Below are 23,572 nucleotides of genomic sequence, written 5' to 3' on the forward strand. Positions count from 1 at the left end.
TATATAAAAAAAAATAAAACATTTTTTTTGTAAAAAACAGTTTTTATTTTAATACTATAATACATTATTTTTATTAATCCATGAATTATGTGTAAAATCCATCCCTAACCATTTCACAAACACCTTATTGCCCTTTTTTTTCAATACCTTCTCCACCAAGTAGACGTCAGGGTACTGGGTTTTCCTTAATTCTTCGCTGTAAAACGCTCCTTGAATTTCTTCTTTGCGTGAATCTTCTAATAAGTAAGTCACTGGATTTGTCTGCTTAACTTTTCTTATTTTAAAAATCTCATTTGTCCAGTTGGGCAAATAACCCTTAGTAAACAAATTTCTATATCTCGAAATTCGGACGTGATCACCAACTTTAAATTTATGTTTCCTGGGGTCAATGATTTTAAGGTAATTATATGCAGTTATATTCTTGGCATTCTTTTCATTAACTTTGCTAGGAATGGCACCTGTAGTCGAATGTTTGGTATTATTGTATTTTTTTACTATATCAGAAAGATTATTCACCCATTTGTAAGTCCCCTGCAAGCTGAACTGCCTCCACAACATCGATTTTATTGTTCTGATTACTCTCTCAGCAATGGAGGCTTTTAAATTCGAGAATGTGCTGTAGTGGTTAATACCATGTGACTTCATAAGTTCATGAAACTGAGAATTGTAAAACTCTTTACCCAAATCTGTTTGAAGGTTTTTTGGTGGCTTCTTCATTTGATTTAAAATTTTTTTCATGGCTTTAGTAATTTCAGTCCCTGTTTTTCTTTTAACAGGTTCGGCCCACACAAATTTACTAAACGCATTAATTACAATGAGAATATATTGGTATCCATTATTAACTTTGGCATAAGGAATCATTATAGCTAAATCTGCTTGAATCAGATCGTTTAATCCTTTGATGATTACATGTCTCCGTCTAAAATTTTTTTTTTGCCGGTTTATGCAGTTCATGTACGACTTGTGATTTAATGTTTGACATCTTTTTCTAAAGGACAACGAAGGGTCATATATACCACAAAATTCGAATCTTTATCTAATTTAAAAGAAATTATATCACCTTGAAAAATCTTTACTCCTGGTAGCTGCTCATATTTATACTCTGTATTTACTGATTTCGAGGTTATCATTACTTCTCCACTTGAAACATTAATTTGCACATTATCAATAGTACCACTTAGTGTAAATTGATATGAAAATAAACCACTATCCAATATATAATATTCTTTGTTCAGATTTGTTGCTTTTGTTCCTTTGAAAGTTAATACACATTTACTATAAAAATAAGAAGGATCACACACAAAATATAATGGATGGGAAGATGAATCAGGAGTTTGACAATTGTTTAAAAAATGACTTCCAAAGTCATTTTTTGGGGTTTCGGGTAACAGGGCCTTTTGCTAAATTTCCGGGGAGTGAACTTAAACGACTTCTAAATGGTTGGGGTCTCGTTTCCAAAGCTGGTTTAATAATAAAATTATATTTATCCTTTATTTTTGATGGAATACTTTTTATAGGCAATTCTGGGTTGTGGTTTCTATAAATTGCATTTGTTCTACGTAAAATATCAATATACTCATTAACATCTGTTTTTTTAAACGATTGGGGGTTTACTTTAAATAGTAACTCATAAAGACCTGGCGTTCCCTTGTATCTTATATTATTAATAATTAAATCAGCTCCATCAAAATCAATTAAGGAATTTCCAATAGAAAATTTTTCAGTTTCCAAGTCATGATAAACTCCTAAGTCATGATCGAAATCACCTTTTGTGTCTTCGATGTTAGCTTTAATATATTTCTTTGGCAATGGTGAAGCATAATTCTCATAAAATTGATTCATTATATCTGGATTAGTGATCATCTGATTAAATTCTCTAAGCGTATCCTCAAAATATCGATTAATATTCTCATCCGTGGTATTCGTTTGTTCTTCTGACTCAAAAGTTTCTTCTGGTTGTGGTGTGAATACTTCTTCCGTTGGAATAATAGATTCATCTCCAAAATTAGTAGGTGTTTTTGACCCCTCAGGGAGTATACTTGTATTTGGGGAAGAAAAGGCTAAACGATAATTAGATTTTCGCATTTTATACCTTTTTGGTGAGCCTAATTTCAATGGCTTTTGAAACGAATACTCTGGTTCTTGTAGTATATTTATGCAAAATGCTTATAGTATAGTTTATGCAAAAGTTCATTAAGTGGTTGAGTAATTGGTTTATAATTTTTTTCTAAAGCAGACTGAGACTGAGCTATGTCATGTTTTAAACTACGATACTTTTTCTTTAAAGCTTGTCGTGATAAAAGCAGTTTTCGCGTAACTTTGGGATCCATTGTGTATTCTAAACCCCGTTTTTACAGCCTTATATACTTATCGAACCCACAGCGATATCGACCCATTGATTTGGAAGAGTCTTTATCAATGACTATAAATCCATATCTGTCTTTCCAGCAAAATGAGCATAAATCTTTAAACTGTGGGAAAGTCATATCAATGTTTACGTGGTCATCAAAGATATGTTTTAAATTTGTAAAGTCCTGTTGAAAAACTACGAGTAAATTAGAATTATCTCTAATTAATTGTTTTGAAATTGCACTATATGTTTGACATAAATAAAAGCAATCTAAGTGTTTGTGTCTTGCGTAACAATAATAATTCTGTATAATTTGTTGATCACGGGATGGAATATCATCAAAAATAACTACCGAATTCTCTTTAATATCATCTGGAGGTGGTACATTGGATGAGTCATTATATTCTTTATAGCCAATTTCCTTTATAGGTTCAATTAAGCTTCGTAAGTACGTATACTTTGGTTGATACAACGATTTGGAATATAAATAAATATTTTCAAATCTAAGACCATTTGGATGTTCAATTAAAGACAATAGTACGTTAGTCTTGCCGCAACCACTTGGTCCAACAATTAAAACCCTTTTGACTCCATTAAAAAGATAACTATGTTTTACTTGAAGTTCTTTGGTAATATCATCGTGGTTTGTAATGGGAAGAGAGAGTTTTTGTGGTTCAATTTTCATTGTGAAAAATGAGTTAAAAATTTCGGGTATATATAGCCCCAACACCTATATATATAAGAGGCAGAGTATGAAAATAAAACAAACTACTAAAAGAAAAGGCTGTGGGTTATTAAACTCACTCATTAACAAACTTCCTCTAGAGCTACATCTTCCAGGATATTCATATTGCGGACCAGGAACTCGTTTACAACAAAGATTAAAGCAAGGGGATAAGGGAATCAATAAACTAGACGAAGCTTGTAAACAGCACGATATTAAATACTCTAAAAATACTGATTTATTAACCAGACACGAAGCGGATAAGATTTTAGAAAACAAAGCTTGGGATATTGTAAAATCGAAAGAGACCCCATTTGGAGAAAAAGCAGCCGCTTGGTTTGTTACAACAGCTATGAAAGGAAAACGTAAATTGGGAATGGGCCTTAAACGCAAAAAAGGCGGTTCCCTTCGTAAAAAGACAAATAAAAAAAAACGAGTGATTAAAACACCTAAAAAAGGAGGATTTTTACTACTACTTTTACCTTTATTAAGCGCGCTTGGAACTGTTGGGGGGATGGGGGCGGGAATTTACAAGGCTATTGGAGATGCAAAAGCTAATCGAATGAGTCTTGAAGAACAAAAACGCCATAATCTTGCCATGGAACAGAAAGGCAAAGGATTGTATTTAAGACCGTATAAAGGGTATGGATTATATTTAAAACCTTACTCAAAAAACTAAACCTTCCTCATCACGCTTTAACAAATACAGATATAATAAAGTATGGTAAAACATTACCATATTTTAGAGGTGTATTCATGAGAGATACGTTACCTAAAAATATTCATAAAAACGAATGTGGTGTTATAAATTTAGATTCAAGGAGTGGTGAGGGAACACACTGGGTAGCTTATGTAAAATCTAAATCTCAAGTAATTTACTTTGATTCATATGGAGATTTACCCCCACCACAGAATGTAATAAAATATTTTTTAAGTAAAGGTAATGTACAGATATATTACAACTACGACAAAATCCAAAACGATTCATACAAGTGCGGTCATTACTCACTAGATTTTCTATTCAACTACTATAAATAGCTACCAATGTAATATGTTTACGTAAAATGTCTTTAAACTTTACGCTTACTGGAAGCTCTTCAAATCTGAGCTATAATTTTAATCCTCCGATTTATCTTGAAGATGAATTTGACTATGAAATTGGTCTAACCAGTTTCTATAGTTTTAATACTATTCCAAATGTCGATGAAAGCAATAACGTTTTTCTCTGGAATTTCAAAAATTTTACCCATACCTACAAGCTACCTAAGGGGTCTTATGAATTGGATGATATTACAAAGCTTATTCAAGAAAACATGAAAAAGATTGATAATGATGCGACTTTAGAAATTACTCCACAGGTATCAACTTCCAAAGTTGTTATTAAGAGTAATCGAGAAATTTCATTCCTCCCCAGAAATTCCATTGGGAAATTGTTTGGTTTTAAATCACGACAACTAGTTCCAAACCAAACACATATTTCAGATAAACCGGTGGAAATATGGGGAGCAAACACCCTGTGTGTTGATTGTAACATCGCTTCAGGATGCTATTTAAATGGAAACCCTGTCCACTTGATTCACCAATTTTTTCCAATCGTTCCGATTGGGTATAAAATAGTGGATGCTCCTCAAAATATTTTGTATTATCCAGTTGGTATCAAGACAATCACCAACCTTACAGTAAAAATTATTAACCAAGCAGGTAAACTAATTGACTTTGGAGGAGAAGAAGTTACGGTTAATCTACATCTTAGAAAACGTATATAATGGTTCTAGTTTTTTCTCACATACCAAAAACATATATAAGGAGATTACCTTCTAAAATAATAACATCATCTAATCGTCGCTTCTTACAATCGTTAGGATTTAAAGTCCTAGTATAATGGAAATTCTTCATGTTACTGGTCAACCTTTTAATGACAACACCATTGAAGAATATCAGTTTCACACATATCAACCATACATTCCTGGAAAGTTGGGTTATAACGATGAAATACGTATTCCTATTCAAGATCTAGATGCATTTACATACCCCGGAAATAGTTATCTTTATATCGAAGGACGTTTACTCACGCATGATAATAACATACCAAAAAAATTAAAATTTATTAATAATAGTATAGCTTTCATGTTTCGCGAACTACGCTACGAACTAAATGGGGTAGTAGTTGACTCAGTACGTGATGTAGGATTAGTATCCAGTATTAAAAACTATCTTAGTCTTAACGAAAACCAAAGCTTGCAATTAGAAAACGCTGGTTGGTTTCCAAAAATGAGTAGAATGGAAACCAATAATGAAGTTCCCAAAAACAGTGTGTTGGTGGATTCAAATGGAAACTTTAACGTATGCATACCTTTAAGACTCCTATCAGGATTCTTTGAAGATTTCAGGAAAATTATTATGAACATGAAACAAGAATTAATACTAATTAGATCAAATGATGATATTGATGCTGTAGTCAGCATAGATGAAAGCGAACGACCAAAAATTGATATTAGTAAATTATATTGGGAGGTTCCACATATAACACCGAGTATACGAGAACAGATACGACTTAACAAGATTTCACATACAAATCAAGAATTACCTATCAAATTTCGCTCTTATCAAATGATTGAATATCCTGCTCTAAACAACTCTACCCGCCATACGTGGTCTGTGCGCACTAGTACGAAAATAGAAACACCTCGTCACATCATTGTTGCTTTCCAAAATAACAGAAAATCGAAATTAACAAAAGATATGAGTAAATTTGATCATTGCACTTTAAAAAATATTAAAGTATTTTTAAATTCTGAAAGATATCCCTATAATGATCTACAATTAGATTTTAAAACAAATAGATTTGCGAAACTTTATGAAATGTTTGGCAATTTCCAAGAAAGTTATTATCATATGGTGCTGAATCAACCAATATTTAATCCTTATGACTTTAAAATGATTGCACCACTGATACATATTGACTGCTCTCGACAAAAAGAAGTAATTCAATCAGGATCTGTGGTGTTACGTATAGAATTTGAGAAAGATGAGCCAACAACCTCTGATATCTCCGCTTATTGTCTGATATTACACGAGAAAGAATTTACATATAATCCCTTAACTAAAATAGTAAAACAATTATAAAAAATATTGATATTATTAGATGGACAGGTTGGCTTTTTAATATATTTTTATAATGAGATAGGTATTAAGATTTAATTGCATCTAATGAGAGACTTTTCCGTATGAGGTCAGATGTACATTATGTATGAAGATGGGTTGCCGCTATAGCATTATATGTGAACCTCTCACATGCGCATGACTGAAATTGTTTTATAAATGCAAGTTAGATACCATACAAAGACAGACTTTAACATGTGCTTAATAATAGACGTACAAGGTTTTAACACCGAGAAAAATAAATTTATCGTGAAAGAGTTGGCGACTTATGATGGCGAAAAAATTAGTCATTATTTTTTCAAACCTCCATATCCATTGAGGTTGCTGAATCCAGAGTTTCATAAACAAGCTGTTTGGTTAATGCATAATCACCATGGTCTTAACTGGAATAACGGATTTACCCCGGTACATCAAGTTCATGATATTATTCGATACTTGACAAGTAATGTCGATATCGTTTATGTCAAAGGAAGAGAAAAGGCTCAATATATAAGAAAGTATAGTTTAGTACCAGTTATAGAGTTTGATGAACAACCAGCCTTGGAGATAATGGAGCCAAAATGCCCATACCATTTAAATAATAATAGTGTATGTGCTTTATCTAATGTATTTTACTTATACAATAATTTTATTATGCAATAAAAATTTTTTTCTTACATAATGTTTTATTTAAGCAATAAAAATACCTTATTAAAAAATAATACTTTATTAATAATTACTACATTCAAACAATATAATTGTTATCTAAATTTTCCAATGCAAACCTACATAAACGACAACTGGATTGAACAGGGGCGAATCCTTCTAGCTCTGTTCTCCATTCGGGGCGATTGAAGTGTATAAAACACGGAATTCTAATCTGTACTTCAAAATCCTGAACCACTTCGACGGGTAATTTATCCCAGGACCGAAGAATTTCATATGGTGACACATATTTACTAATGTACGGTATGGTAAAGTTTTCCAACTCTGTTTTTGTAAACATGTACAACGGTTTTTGTGGGTGTTGATTCATTACAATTTTTTTCTGACAACATTCCATTATTGTTAAAACGGTTAATGTTTTTAAACACCAAGTCTATCCACTTTTGCTCCTCGACTTTAGAAACAAAAAATAGTCTATTTTCTTCTTCCGGTGAATAAACTCTTCCACTACGCAAGCGCATCACTTATACTAAGTCGTGAAAAGTTTTTAAACATACGAAGTTTATTTTGATATTCACTTTTTAATTGGTTAATACTTTTCTGTAACTCTTTAACATTCCTTGATTTTTCGTAAAATAAAATATCGCGTTTTATTCTTTTTATATCTGTATAAAACTGCTCAACTCGTTCACGTAACCTTCTTGAGTGCATACTGTTTACAATAATGAGCTTTCAGTACTCTTATATTCTCTCTACTCTCATTGACACCGGATGCAGATGTGTTGAGATGCACTCCCCCCACTCCTAACGGTATAGTAACACTAGACTGTTCCGCGTCAGGTCTAGTAAACTTTATTAGCTGAAAGTCCTCCACTCAAACTAATTCGCATACTTATAGTACAATTTGTGTTCAAATACAAGATACGAGAGGAACATGTCATATAAATATTGTGATAATCTGAATGATCAACTTAGTGGTGACGAGTGGAAAACATTTTCGAGACCTCCTTTTTATATTGTACGACAAAAAATTTGTCTTATTTGCCGTAAAATGTCTGGAACTAGACTTATTCCAATAAACTTAATATTTAAAGGGTGGAAATTGGTGTTTGAATTTTGTAAATTTTGTAGTGAGACTAGACCTATGGGATTATCTCTTCGAAGAGTAGGTTATCGTGATGGATTAATGGAATCCCCACCACATAAATGGGACTCCCCACTCCCTTTGTTAGATTTACTATAAATAGATGCTCAAAATCTGTATAGAGATTATTAAGATGATATTATTAGACTTTATTGTTTTACAAGCAATTGTAAGAAATCTGCTTTTAATCCAACAACCCATCAATGTCAGGGAAGTTTTTGTATGCTTTGACAGTAATGGCACACTAAATGAAACATGGCCTCAGACATGGTCAAGAATGAAATCATATCCAGGAAACAATTTTTTACCAACTTTACAAGCTGAAATACCATTAAACAGCACTAAATATAAATTGCGTTTTAGACATATGAGTGGTAGAAGCAGTGACTCCAAATGGTTGGAACTTTATAATGAAAGACCTAAGAAGGATACAGTCATATCTCCAATATTTTATTATATAGCTTTATGTTCGACTTTTTCAATAATTACGGTATTAATAGAATTTTTTAAGGTTTTAAATAAAAAAATTTGTTTATATAGATGCGTTTTATTATTACAAATAAATATACAATTATTTTACACAATTTACAAGTATGAATCATATTGAAAAGAATCAACCTGAAAAAATTCTTCAAGGGGGATCTTTTCTAAATCGGCTAATTCCGGGGTATGTAGCAGCTCATTCCCAAACATAATAAGATCACCTATAGTACCATTATGTGATTTAATTAAAAAATGCCCCCACGCAAGAGTTTTTACGTCACCGTTTATTACATAGCGTTTGTCATCCTTCGAAGATAGTGCCACTTTATTTCTAAGTTCCGTATATATGGTATGTAAATTAGACACAAATACATACATTTTTCTAAAGATTACACCACCTTTTTTTACTAATAGTACATAATCACTCATTTGCAACTGTGTTTTGGTTACGTGTTTTGAAATGCCTTTTGCTTTTTGTATTATTTTATTTGCTTCTATGCAATAAGCTTTAGCACCTGTACCATAAAAACTTTTAATGGGTGTAGATGCAAATTCATCTTTCATTTTTCCTAGTATTGAAGGTGTTTTCGGTATCCCGTGAATATTATCAGTTGGATAGTTGGAGGTGTCGAAATGTTCTATATTTCTTTTCATGTCCTCATAGAAATTAGAGGTATATATTTCCATAATCAGGGAGTCTGTGTCTGTGTATAACAAGCTTGCAGTTTCCCCATACTTCTTTTTTATATATCCATAATAAAAATCATATATCACTGTTTTTGATAAATCTAAAATTGTAAATCCAACATAGAGAGGCTTATCGTAAACTATTTTGGTTTTACCCAAATGAACCGCAACCAAATTTTCATTAAACACAGAACAAGACTTGAATTCTGGTTTCGAGATAAGTGCCCTGGCTCCCAACGAATTTGTTTTTGTTTCCCAGCGAGTACAGAGGCGGATATCCTTCCTTTTTTCAACATTCTCCAAAGTTTGCCCGAATATCGCATTATTCAGCAATTTAAAGAGACCCCGCTCAAACTCGTTTTTGGCTTTGTTTCTAAGTGATGTATTTAGGTCAATATATTTTTTTAGCCATGGTGATTGCGAAAACTCTAGTATACGATGAATCCTTTTTAGTACCAGACAATACTTAAGACACTGTTTAAGATTGCGATAATGGATAATGTATTTAGTTTTATTGTTGAGATTTGGTATAAGTTTAGGATATTTGCTTCCTGGTGGTACCATGCTTTCGGGGCAGAATGGTATATCATCATGTGCAGAATGTAAATGAGCTGGATATTCCAAATCCACTTCCAACACATACCCTTTATTCGCATCATCCTCCACCGAAAAACAGTTAAAATTTTCAACATCGGTTACCCATTTAAAATTTCCATATGGAAGATATTGACACATGGCCGCACCATATAAATTTGTAGCATCTAGATATATGATGTAAGACTCGGGTTGTTGTGGATCATAATTGGGTAGATGTCGATTATTTGCCACGGCTTCTCTTTTGCTACATTGTGCCACTCCTCCTCTTACTCCTTTCTTTAAAAAGTGTACCATGTCGACATCGGTAAGAAGCTCTAGTTCAATTTTGGTGTATCTTAACATTGCGTCCCAACTTAATGCAGGAGCAGTTATGTAGTGACAAGGATCCAAATTGTATTCTTTGTGACATACTTTTCTAAAATTTTTGAAACACATCAGCCAATAATAAGACATCTGATATTAGGTACAACATAGCATAGTCACTCATAGATTTACAATCAAATGTGTTCCATACATCAATTGCTCTCGCATAATCTTCATCAGAAATGTGTTTGTTAGTTAGATTATTGTAGAAATTTTCTTTAGGTGGTAGTGTTTTTTCTTTAAGTTTGTCAAATCCATCCATATATGAATAAGGAAACACACCCTTGTGTCTCACAAGTTCAAAGTGTTTAGTATCTGGGAAATACTTTTTAATTTCTTTACACTGCTCCGAGTCTAAAGTTGTGCTCAGAATATCCAGAGATTTTGCCAAAAATCTAAATGAATCAACAAATCTCAGAGTTATGTATTTATGTGGACCCCTTTTCGACTCTTCTACGAGTATTTTTTTAGAAATTGTGATATATTTTTCTTTGGTCTGTGCAATTACTGACACTTGTTCACCAGTTGTTGAAAGCTCTTTAACAAAAAGATGACAATCATAATTACTCATATTGTGAAAAAACACAGGTATTGTATTTGAGAGTTTGTAATTGATATTACATGAATTATGAGCGGGTCCAAGATATTTTGAAGGTAAATGATGATGATCTCTTACCTTATGATTAAAAGGATTAAATGGCTTCCCACACAAGTAACACTCGGTAGCGCTTTCATGTTCTTTAATTTCTTCTTTTGTTAACGGTGACATTGGTTTAATATGTTTAAGGTGATTGTTATATAGTTCATGTACTAAATCATCCAATTTCTGGATAAACACCTTTGGGGCATCCTTTCCTTCATAATTTATTAGTCTTGAGAGTGAATCGTCATAGCTGCATTTAAGATAAAATGCAAATGAATATGCTTGGTGTTCAGCTGTTTTAACAAAATATAAATTTCCATTAAAAGGTTCGGTGCAGTCTATGGGCTTCAGCAAACTTTCAAAGTCCGCATATATAACAAATGGCACTGGTAACATTTTTTGAAAATTGATAAATTTCAGTATATTTTCTGGTCCTATTTCACCAAGCTTATTAATTTTAGGTTGTGTTGTGGGAAGTTTTGTGTAAATATGTGAACCATCGCTCTTTTGGTGATTATTTAGGTTTTCTTCGCTAACAAAGAATTGTAGACATCCATCACATAAGTATTCTTTGCGATGGTTTTTTGTTTTTTGACTTCTTACAAGTCTCGACATGTCTAAAATCAGACAATAATGACTTTGTGTATCATTTGTGATAAGCAAAAGGTTCACATGAGTGGCATGGCGATTACTTGTAAAATACAGTGGCCCAACTATTTCATATTGCCGTTTATTAGTTACGAAATTAGATTCTAGCCCATAAACATTTACTGAAATATTATTAAGAGTCTCAAACTTTTTAATGCCTTTTAGTTTTATCGGAAAGTCAATACCTTCAAAATTCAACAAAGTATCGTATGGTGGATAGGATTCTGGTTTGGTTGGGTTACCAGAGGCAGGAAAAACAGCTGCAATAACACTCCACGCAAAACACTTATTATCTTTGTTTTCTATATTTAAAATAGCGTGTTTTCTTGCTAAAGGTGTTGGGAGACGAATATACGTTGATGCAGAAATACTACTAAATTTGTTGATGTTAACATCTAAAAACATTATTTCCTGTAATACCCAATTTGAATCTTTCTCTTGAAATTCTGAGGCTTGTGTCATCAGTGCTTCCTTAAAATCAGCAAATGCTTCATCCAGTTCAGTGCTGATAGATATAATTTTATTGCGTGTGTTCATGGACTTGATATCTGATAGATTGGTGTCAGGTTTTAGATAAATAGCAAATATTTCAAAATTTACTTTAATCGTATTGTGCTGATGTAGATATTCACTCAAGATGCTTAAAACTTTGGGTTTAACATCTTCTAAAAATCTATAATAATCCAGTTTCTTATCACTATTAAAACGATAAGATGCAATTCTGTTTTTAAACGCATGTGTCAATTTTGAAACAGTGCCATCTATTACTTCCAAATTAAGCGGTCTTAATCTTTTTTTGGGAATATAATAATCCCCATTATGGTCATTATGACCATTCACATTTCTGTATTTACATGTTTTCATATGTCGCGACAAGTTATCCGAGCGCGAAAACGATTTATTGCACATACTACACGTATTCATGATTCCTGATAAACTACTGAGGAGCCCCCACCAATTTGCCTTAAATATGTTATGTGAATATTAACCCCTCCATGTTATTTTAGACGATGTTAATCGAATGCTATTTTTAGACCGGATATTGTCTAGACACACCAGATGCCCAGGTCGCTGACCTTCAGCTATTTTTAGATATTGGTCATTAACCTTGAGTTATTTTTAGACAGGATACTGTCTAGACACGCAAGATGGCTAGGTCACTGACCTTCAGCTATTTTTAGATATTGGCCATTACCCTTGAGTTATTTTTAGATCGGATATTGTCTAGACACACCAGATGCCCAGGTCGCTGACCTCCATTTATTTTAAGATATTGGTCATTAACCTTGAGTTATTTTTAGACCGGATATTGTCTAGACACACCAGATGGTCAGGTCACTGACCTTCAGCTATTTTTAGATATTGGTCATTAACCTTGAGTTATTTTTAGACCGGATATTGTCTAGACACACCAGATGGTCAGGTCACTGACCTTCAGCTATTTTTAGATATTGGTCATTAACCTTGAGTTATTTTTAGACCGGATATTGTCTAGACACACCAGATAGTCAGGTCACTGACCTTCAGCTATTTTTAGATATTGGCCATTAACCTTGAGTTATTTTTAAACCGGATATTGTCAATTAACCTCCTTATATTTTGCACACTGGATATCAAACCGGATGTTGTTTAGACTGCCAGGTGTCTCTCCTCCTCATTTTGGGGGTACAATATACATCTACTGATTCTGTAAGTTGTCCCTCTATTCTGACTTCAATTTTGTTGTTTTGGTCGATGTTTTCGATAGTTTTTATAATATTTAGGGGAGCTTCTCTATTATACAGAAGATGGATTACATCTTTTAGTCTTACTCTGTAAAACGCTTTCTTTAGGTCAATCAGACACAGGAATGCTGGTCTATTATACTTCAGTGATTTCTCAGTAATTTGCTTTATCATGAATTTTGCATCTGTACACGATCTACTACTAAAAAAACCCGGTTGTTCATCTGCTAAACTTATATTGTGATTAATTAGCACTTGTAAAATTTTAGTTGTAAGTTTTAGCGTAGTATTTAACAAGTTTATACCTCTGTAGTTTTTTGTCTGTTTTTATCTCCTTTTTTAAATAGTAGAGTTAGTTCGCTCCTTCTCCATTCTTCCGGCATTTTATTGTGTTTTATAATTTTATTAATTAATGTTGTTAATTTTTCATTCATTTGTCATTGCTGCTCCACAATATTTCAGTATTCGTTTGGTATCCCGTCTTTACCTGCTGCTTTTCTGTTCCTCAGGTTTTCAAGTATTTTCCGAACTTCCTGTACATTTTAATTAAGTTCTTTATATGTTGTAATTTCTGATGTTTCCGGTTCTAGCGTCGTTTGTTTTTCTCCTGTATATAGCTTTTTTAGGTAGTCAATCCACGTATCATTTTCTATGTATTTTAGTTCTATTAGTTACTTACCTCCGTTCTTTGACGTCTGATGAAGCGCTATATTTCCTTTTGCAGACGAGAAAAATTATGTTCCATTTCTTTCGAAAAACGTTCCCAGTGACCATTTTTTATTTTTCTTATAAGTGCATGTGTTTCGTTTCTAATTGTCTTGTAATTATGTTATGCCTCTTGTGTTTTGGTTGACATGTATTTCAGGTAAGCTTTTTTGTTTTCTTTACATTTTTCCTTCACTTTATTTATATTTCTTTTACCAAGAACTTTCTTGGCCGAGGCTAAGATATTAGACTTAACTTTTGCCCAGCTTTCTTCGACTCCATCACTTTCTGTGATATATGTTTTTCTGTTTTTTTCGGTTCTTCTTTTCTGGAATAGGTATCTTGTGGAGTCATCCTGTAAGCTTTCGACTTTTATCTTTGTGGTGTATTTCGGTGTTTTGTTATCACATATATGTGTTTTCATTCGGCACAATACCAATTTGTGATCGCTTTCTATTTCTGCTGATGTTAGTGCTCTCTATTCAACAGAATATAGTCTATAATAGATCTTTGTCCTCTACTGTTTTCAAAAATGTACTTGTATTGTTCTTTGTGAGGGAAAAATGTATTATTATTACGTATCTGGTTTTTGCTGCAGAGGTCCGTTAGAAGGTTTCCGTTTTCATTTCTGATATTTTCGTTATATCGCTGTTTTATCCCTGGAACTAAATCATTGCCAACACGGGCGTTAAAATCACCCATAATGATTTTATATTTATCATTTGGGGTCTCGTTTATTACAGTCTGAAGGTGTTCGTAGAAGTTTTCCCTTGTGGTGGTATCTTTGTTGTTCTCTGGTGCATGAATTGCTATCACATTCAGAGGTTTGACATCCAGTTTAATTTTTACACTTACTATTTTTATACTTGGTGTAAAAAATTTTTGTGTACTAACAGAGCGACTCCTTCTTTGGCTCTGGTTTCTTTGGAAACACCACTGTAAATCATGAGATGGTCATCTATAATAATTTGACCCTTTTCCTTTTTTCTTTGTATCTTTTAGCGCACACATGTCTATATTTTTTTCTACAAGCTCTTTTGTAATTTTCTGCTCTCTTGTAGAGACTTTACGTTCAAAGCACCGATGCGAAGTGTATTTCTCGTTTACCACAAATTCGTTGTCCTCTTTCTCCCGTTAGTCGTCGTAATGAAATCATTCCTGTCCCGAAGCATAATTCTGTTTCTATGAGCTGTATGGTTTTAAAGTCTATCAGTAGAGTGCTAAACGGGCTGTAGACCCCCTCCTCCTTTATTTGGGCTTGGGACCGGCAACAGTTCTGTCGAGCTACTCGATCTACCCAACAAAACTGCAGGCGGATTTGAGATATGTTACTTAAGGATGTACTTAATCTGTATTAATTCTTTGATCTGTTTTTTGTTCTCTTTCAGATCTGTTTTATATTAGGTAAATTCTTATTTCATTCCTTAGGTAAATTCTTATTTCAAACCCTCCGGCGCACTTTCAGGTCTACATATTATATAAGTGTTTTATTTTTCTTTTCATTTTACTTTTACCTCTTTTTATACTTACTTTACTTTCCGTGTCCGGAACACCAACAGCTTTAAATTTTGTATTTCCAATGGTTGGCTACATAGATGGCCCTGTCATTTGCTAAAAATAGATCTTCTTCTGTGTAGGTCTCTCTCATCTCTGTGCATGCTAGTAGATTTTTTGTGGTAACAAACTTTATAATCTTACCGAAGGGGCTTCTAATTTCAGAAACTGTTACACGATTACTCTATTTGATATACGTACATTTATGTACTAAATGTTTTAATGCCAATGCATTTTAATAAAAAATACTAATTAATAAAAACGGAAATTTTCGCTTTTCCAAGTTTATAATACACACTTTCTTATGTTTGAAAATATATAAAGCAAGTAATATAAATTACCGCCTTGCTTATTAAAACTAAAAAGTAAAATAAAGGTATATGTCGGTTAACAATTTATATTTAACTACATAAATTAGCCAAATAGTCCTCAAATTCCTCCATGATTAAATTGATGGATATTGAAATAAATTTCAAGTTCCAGAATGTACCTGCTGTAAAATTTGAAAATCTACTACTAATACAATTATTGGCAACATCGCAGGAGTTTAGAAGTATATGCAATATCGTAAATACGGATCCCAAAAATGGTTTATCCTTTTGTGGAGTCCACTTCAATCCTTGTGGAATCCTACGTGTTGGTCGGAGTCTACATAAAGCGCTACACAGATAATAAAATACACGGTGTATATTCTACTGGAGTTAGTATAATACCGTTTTAGAACGGAGCTTACATTAACCGCTAGATGTATATATATATATATATATATATATATATATATATATATATATATATTGTTGTGATCTGCTTTATGATGTCTTATTATTGATTAAGACTAATTTAATTAATCCAATTATTTAATTAATTAGTTCACTAATTTATGCAGAGTCATACAATTCAATTACTATTAAAAATTCTCAGGGTGCCTTTTTAATTTTACTTTAATCAGTTTACTTTATATATCTCTTCTAGTGGGTTCAGTATCTGCTAGTTGCTCATAATCGGGATAAAACAGGAAACGGAACTAACATTAAAACAACATAAATATGCACACAAATTATTATTTATTTCAATAAGAAATACGGTGAATGTTAATAAATAACTTTTTGTGGGCAATTTTTTTTTTCCCAACAAACTCCTATACTCTAAATTTAATTTTAATTAACAAACTATCTATTGATCTGCTTTATAATAATATCTACTAAAAAATTTACCATATAAAAATTATAATTTATTCACAAAAAAAATAACTCTTTAAAACTTGGAATCTTAGTTCGTATGCTTATATTTGATTTTATCTTTAGAATGTCTTAAAGTTTTCTTTCATTCAAATTATTTGACTGACCTTTAAATTTTTTACACCAATGATGTCTCCTCTCGATCAAACCACAGTTCCTTCCTTGATTGATTATGTCCGGCTACCATCAAATCTTTGCCGTTCTCAGCATCGCTCCAAAACCGCATACCAGCAAACTACTCCTCCGAAAACACAAGCCCAAGCCTCTTTTGACCGGTACTCTTTATTCACAAATTCTCCTTTCTTTCTCAATTAGATCTCGTGGACTATGCAGACTCAAAAGAGGTATTAATCTTCTCGTTTTTGATCTGCTCTCAGCTTCCACCTTTTTCACTAACAAACGAAAAACACTCCTACTCCGATTGACTACACGAAAAAACACGTCTTCTCTTCTGGTCTGCCGGTAACATAATAATCTTTTCAATCTCCCCAGACAACCTTCTCAAACTCTCTCATCCCCCATCATTCCTTTTTAACCAATCATAAGCATTCATCTATCCCACTAATTTTCGATTCAGAAAATTTCCAACATAATATTTAAAACAAATAAACTAATTTCACTCAAATTACTTTTCAGAAACCATTAACAATTTTGCCTTTTTCAACCGAAATAAGCTTCCAAATTCTTGTTATCTCATATCTAAATCTAATTCCTATTTACTTTCGAAAAATGTCCACCGCAAAATACAATTACAAAGTTTATTCCTTAAATATATAATTACACGAATTCCATTGTCCTTTCACTATTCACTTAGTCCTTCAAGGAAAAACTAGTCCGTCACGGAAACAATGTCTTTTCTTATTCTAACGATTACAAATAAGTACAGGGTTGTATTTTAACTTATATGCCCGCGGTATAATTAAAATAATAAAAAAAACTCTTTATTCTATTTCTGATCGATAAACTGATCCATAACAAATCCCCGCCTTGTTTTGAGATACAAATATTCCTTTTTTTTTAAGTGTAACCAAAAAAAAATATTATTTTCTCTCAACACAAAATTTTTCTTTTGTAGTCATTTTATCCTATCCTAAATTTTTATTACTCCATCTTAAAATCTATACTATTCTTATTCATGGTATTTGTACACATCCTGGATATTGTAAACTCCTCGTATCTTTTCTGATTCTACATGTCTAAGAACATAGCTGTTTATTCCATTTTCATTTTGTATGATGTATGGACCCTCGAAAATAGGCATTAGCTTTGCACACACGTCCCCCGTGAGATTTGATACTCGTAACGCCCTTACAAGCACCTTTTCTCCCTTCTGGAAAGTCACTGGTCTTCGTTTTCTATTCTAGATTTGCCTTTGGAGATATTTTTCATTACTGCGCTGCAGCCTCCTTCGAACAGTTTCCAATACTATTTGATACTCTCTCTGCTCCGGTTCTTCCCATGGCCGTACTGGCATAATACCCTTCATGACATATTCCGGCGTCTCTTTTGTCACTGTACTTGGAGTGGTGTTCAAGCAGTTTTCGATTTCTGCCACTTTTCTATCCCATCGTCGATGTTGTCCAATGGCAGCAATGCGGAGGAATTTTGTAGTCTCTTGTATAAAACGTTCTGACGGATTACTTTTAGGATGTCGGATACTGACAAAATTTGTCCCTATTCCCCTGTCTTGCAACTGTCTCTTGAATCGGTCACTCCGGAAATACGTAGCATTGTCTAAAAGAATTTTCCTTGGTGTTCCTACGGTGGCTATAAAATTGTCTATTTTTCTCATAATTTCTTCCTCCTTTGTCGTACGGCACGTGTATAGCTTTACATATTTCGAAAAAATATCTACCATCACCAAAATATGTTTGTTCCTCTGCGTGGTCATTATCAGATCACTTAACATATCTATTGCTACAATGTCTAATTTTTGGTGGGATACAATATTTTTAGCCACATTTTCATTTCGGAAATTTCTGCTTTTATATTTTTGACATGTTGCACATCTTTGGGTAACTTCTTTTGCAATCCGGTAATCTTTTCGGCATATATAGTTTTCGCGAAAAACCAGCCAAACCTTCCTGCTGCCGATATGTCCATTGTCCTCGTGTAATTTCTGTATGATCCTTTCTGCCAATGTCTGTGTTATCACGTATAGTTCCTTTCCATCAATTCGTTTGAAAAATATACCGTTTTCCCTCTCCGCTCTTCTTTTTTCTCTTTCTTCCAGGTCTTCTTGATTTGTTCTAATTTCGTTTAACGAAAATACACCTTCCTCGTGTGTCAAAATGTTCAGTCCTACATGAAAAGCAATTACTTCCTTTTTCCCCGAGTCTTCATCCCTTGTGAGAGCGTCAGCTATAATGTTGTCTTTTCCTTTTATATATCGAAACTCAAAGTCATACTCCTGTAGTAACAAAATGCCTCTATGTATACGATTGTTAACCAGACGATTTTTTATTATATGTACCAAAGCTGCATGATCAGTTTCGATTGTGAATTTTGCTCCCAACAGATAAAATCTTAACTTATTTACGCAGAAAAGTACGCTAGCAAACTCTAGTTCAGTCACACTGTATTTTCTTTCGTGTGTTTTTGTCACCCGGGAAATAAAACAAATCGGCACTTCTTGATTGTTTTGTATTTGCGACAAAACTCCCGCAAATTTTTGTATGGATGCATCAGTTCGTAGTATGAAAGGCAAATTGTACATGGGATGATATATTTTCGTTCCTCTCGAGACTTCCTCTTTTAAAATTTGAAAAGCTTTCTCTTGTTCTTCTTTCCAATTCCATTTAACACCCTTCTTCAATAATTTGATCAGAGGAATTTCCTTCTGGCTTAAATCAGGAATTAGTTTTTTAAAATAGTTGATCGTCCCGAGAAAACCTCTCAATGTTTTTAAATTCGTTGGTCTTGGGTATTCATCTATGAGTTTTACCCGGTCCTCGGCTAAACTAACTGTTTGTGTGTCCAATTTAAATCCCAAATATATCACTTCTTTTTGAAAAAATTGACATTTTTCAATATTCAGTTTTAATCCGGCCTTGTCCAATTCTCCTAAAATAATCTTTATGTGTTCCAAATGACTTGATGTATCTGGTGAAAAAATGAGTAAGTCGTCGATGTAGTGCACTATGAAATCTTCATATTTATTTAATATTGTATGGAGAGCTCTTACTAATGCTGCACACGCACTTTGTAATCCAAAAGGTACTACTTTAAAACGGTATACAATACCATCGATTGAGAAAGCGGTGTAATTTCTACATCTCTCTGCTAACGGTATTAACCAAAAACTATGTTTCAAATCAATTTTAGAAAACATGTGTGTTCCCGTAATTCTCCCAAAAATAGCTTCGATGTTGAGAGGTGATTCATATTGAGATACCGTGTGTTGATTTATATTCCGGGCATCCAAACAGAGCCTCAATTCTCCACTGCTTTTTTTCACAATCACGATTGGGTTGATGTACGGCGAGTCACATCTCTCTATGATTTGATCTTCTAACATTTTTTTAATTTCTCCTTTCACCTCCTGTCGGTATTTATATGGGCTCGGATAAGTTTTCGATCGAAAATTTCCTAAGTCTTTAACCTCAAATGAATGTTCATACTTTTTGGCTACTCTGTTTTCTTCATTTATTAAATCTTCATACTTTCTCAATATTACACGCAATTCCTTTTCCTTTTCTTCTCCACATATCAATTTTCTTTCTTTTTCCTCAATTTCTTTGCACATATTTATCTTGTATTCTGCCTCCTCCATTTCGCATACTTCTTCAAATACCACTGTTTCAATTGTACCTTTTTCGTCTTCTTTTGTTAATCTTTCTTCTTTTTCTTCTTTAGGGCTCATCTCTTCTTTTGAGGAAACCCACTTTTCACTTTCTTTTGCCAATCTCCTCTTTCTTCTCTGTCCTTGCTTCATTGCCAAATTCATTTCCACCGTTTGTTCTTTATCTAAATCCATTTTCCGTTTCTCATTTTCCTTTTCCATTTCCTTACTGTCCTGTTCTTCTTCTTTTTCCTCTGTGTCTTTTTCGTCTTCTTTAGTTAATCTTTCTTCTTTTTCTTCTTCTGGGCTCATCTCTTCTTTTGAGGAAACCCACTTTTCACTTTCTTTTGCCAATCTCCTCTTTCTTCTCTGTCCTTGCTTCATTGCCAAATTCATTTCCACCGTTTGTTCTTTATCTAAATCAATTTTCCGTTTCTCATTTTCCTTTTCCATTTCCTTACTGTCCTGTTCTTCTTCTTTTTCCTCTGTGATTTTCATCGTGTTATTTTTGAAATCTATCACCACATGTTTTTCTGCCAATTCATCCACTCCTACGATCATATCATGCGACATGTTTGGCATCACAACACATTGTAGTGCATAAAATTTCTTATCCAATCGTACTTTTATTCGTATTCCTTCATTTATCGTTGCCAAAGTCCGTTTATTTGCGCCCACTAAATTTACCTTGGGAATTTTATAAATCAAATTCGTTAAATTAACTTCCTCTATTAGTTTTCTGTTGATCAGTGTAATTTCCGATCCAGTATCAATCATAATTTTAATCGGTGTCTCGTTGATAAAACCATCTACAAATTTCAGATTTGCTCCACTTGTTTTGTCCTTATTTTCTACCAATTTAATAAATTCCTTCGGGTGACAAAAAATTCCTGTTTGTTTCTTTGTCTTTAGTGAGCGCCTTCGTGAAAAGACGCTTGCTGTTCTTTGTTCGCTTCTACTTCTGTCGCTTTGTCTCTCATCCTTACATTCCTCTATGTGTGTGTTGTTGACCGCTCTTCTATTTTCTCTTGGTCTCTCGGACCCGTATCGGTTTCCGCGATTTTCCGGTTCATTCGTTCTATTATTATTTCGGTTTTCCTGATATGTGCGAGTGTTGTTTCTATTCTGGTTCTCTCGATATCTGTTTTCGTTCCATTGCCGATTTCTTTGTTCATAGTTTACTCTTCCGTTGTCTCTACTTTCGTTTTCCCTCCTCGAGACAAATTCTCTTCTTGTGTACTCTCTCCTAAAGTTTTGTCCTCTATCTCTATAGTCTTGATTTTCTCGTTGTCTATAATTTTCTTGCGTTCTACTCATTTTTCTTTCTCTTAATTTTGCTTCTCGTATTTGTAAGAATTGACATAAACTGTCAATATCTTTGTAGTTTTGTAGAGTTATGTGATCTTCTAAGGTATCTTCAAAATGTCTGGCTATAAGTTCCACTAGCTGTTCGGACGAATAGTTGTAATGTAAGTGTCTTGCATTGTTGTATAGTTGTAGGGCATATGTTTTTTCTGATATACCCATACTATCCTGGTATCTCCCATTTTGTAATTCCTTGTTTATCTCTATCTGTTGTATTTTCCCCCAGAAATAATTCAGAAATTTTTGTTCAAATGTTTGCCAATTTTGTAATTCTTCTTCTTTGCTATCAAACCATAAACTTGCCTCATCTTTAAGATGGTTCCTTATCGTTTCCTTTGCTGTTTCGAAATTACCGATATGTCGTAATTTCTTTTTTAAATTGTTGATGAAAATTACCGGGTGTAATTTTTTTACGTCCCCGCCAAACTGTATTTTTATGTCACCCGGACTTTGGATGAGTACTTCTCTCCTGTCTCCCATCTCTCGTTGTTTTCTGATATCCTCAATTTGTTTTTCTATTTCTTTCTTGTCTTCTTGTAAAGCCATTTCAAATTTTGTTTCTAACTGTTCTAATTCCTTTTTCTGTACAGTCTTAATATCTTTCATTTTAGTTTCTATTTCTTCTCTCTGCATCTCTAGTTTCCTCTCTGTTTCTTCCCTGACTTTTTCTAAACAGACTTTTACCTCATTTTCATATTTGTCCAAACGCTTTTCCATTTTTGTATCATTTTCTTCTAATTTTTGTTCATAGTTTTCCAAACGCTGCTCTATATTTCTATTATTTAGTTCTATTGCTAGCCTTGTTTCCCGTTGGTTTTCTTCCATTGTTTGTGATGTTTCTTGCTGATTTCTATCCATTTTATCCATTTTCTTTGTTGTTTCATTCATTGTTTGTGTCTGTATTTGCATCATTGCTAATAATTTTTCCAGCATCCCTGTTTCTTTTCTTTCCTCCATTATTGTCGCATTTCCTTCATTATCCGATCCTTCATCAATAATTGTTTCCTCTTCTATCTTATCCTCTTTCCTTTCTTGCGTTTTGCTTTGACTCCTTGTGGTCGACATGTTGTTTCTTTTTGTTACTGTTTTTTGTCCCCGCCCAATGTGAAATTTTACAACACTCTCTATGTTGCAGAACACGACAAATATTTCTCCCCCAAATATTATCAATTTATCACATAAATTTTAAATTCATCAAAAAATTATATCAATCAAAAATAGAATAAATGTAAAATTGTACCTAGATAAAATAACTCAAATAATTTCATAAATTTTCAAATAAATATATCAAATTCTTTCCGACGGGCAAATAAATTCCCTCAATCACCTGTTTTCCGTTTCTGGTCCTTCAAATTCACAACTAGAGATACTTTTAAGCCCCACGTTGGCTCGCCATGTTGTTGTGATCTGCTTTATGATGTCTTATTATTGATTAAGACTAATTTAATTAATCCAATTATTTAATTAATTAGTTCACTAATTTATGCAGAGTCATACAATTCAATTACTATTAAAAATTCTCAGGGTGCCTTTTTAATTTTACTTTAATCAGTTTACTTTATATATCTCTTCTAGTGGGTTCAGTATCTGCTAGTTGCTCATAATCGGGATAAAACAGGAAACGGAACTAACATTAAAACAACATAAATATGCACACAAATTATTATTTATTTCAATAAGAAATACGGTGAATGTTAATAAATAACTTTTTGTGGGCAATTTTTTTTTCCCAACAAACTCCTATACTCTAAATTTAATT

General features: G+C 33.1%; 2 protein-coding genes across 2 annotated transcripts; one reads left to right on the plus strand and one right to left on the minus strand.

Moving 5' to 3' along the window:
- Positions 1 to 4,955: 4,955 nt before the first annotated feature.
- On the plus strand, positions 4,956 to 6,200 carry LOC140442229 (uncharacterized). The gene has a single exon (XM_072533306.1). It carries the CDS (start codon positions 4,956 to 4,958, stop codon positions 6,198 to 6,200), a length of 1,245 nt encoding a protein of 414 aa, XP_072389407.1.
- Positions 6,201 to 10,207: 4,007 nt separating this feature from the next.
- LOC140442230 (uncharacterized) lies at positions 10,208 to 12,310 on the minus strand. Its single transcript, XM_072533307.1, has one exon. The coding sequence runs from the start codon at positions 12,308 to 12,310 to the stop codon at positions 10,208 to 10,210; it is 2,103 nt and encodes a 700-aa protein (XP_072389408.1).
- Positions 12,311 to 23,572: the final 11,262 nt, after the last annotated feature.

The sequence above is a fragment of the Diabrotica undecimpunctata genome, chromosome 5, assembly GCF_040954645.1.
Source record: "Diabrotica undecimpunctata isolate CICGRU chromosome 5, icDiaUnde3, whole genome shotgun sequence".
Taxonomy (NCBI): Eukaryota; Metazoa; Arthropoda; class Insecta; order Coleoptera; family Chrysomelidae; genus Diabrotica; species Diabrotica undecimpunctata.

What these genes read in the sequence shown, in the direction of transcription:
- LOC140442229 (XM_072533306.1), top strand. Translation starts at nt 4,956, where the DNA reads ATGGAAATTCTTCATGTTACTGGTCAACCTTTTAATGACAACACCATT.
- LOC140442230 (XM_072533307.1), bottom strand. Translation starts at nt 12,310, where the DNA reads ATGAAAACATGTAAATACAGAAATGTGAATGGTCATAATGACCATAAT.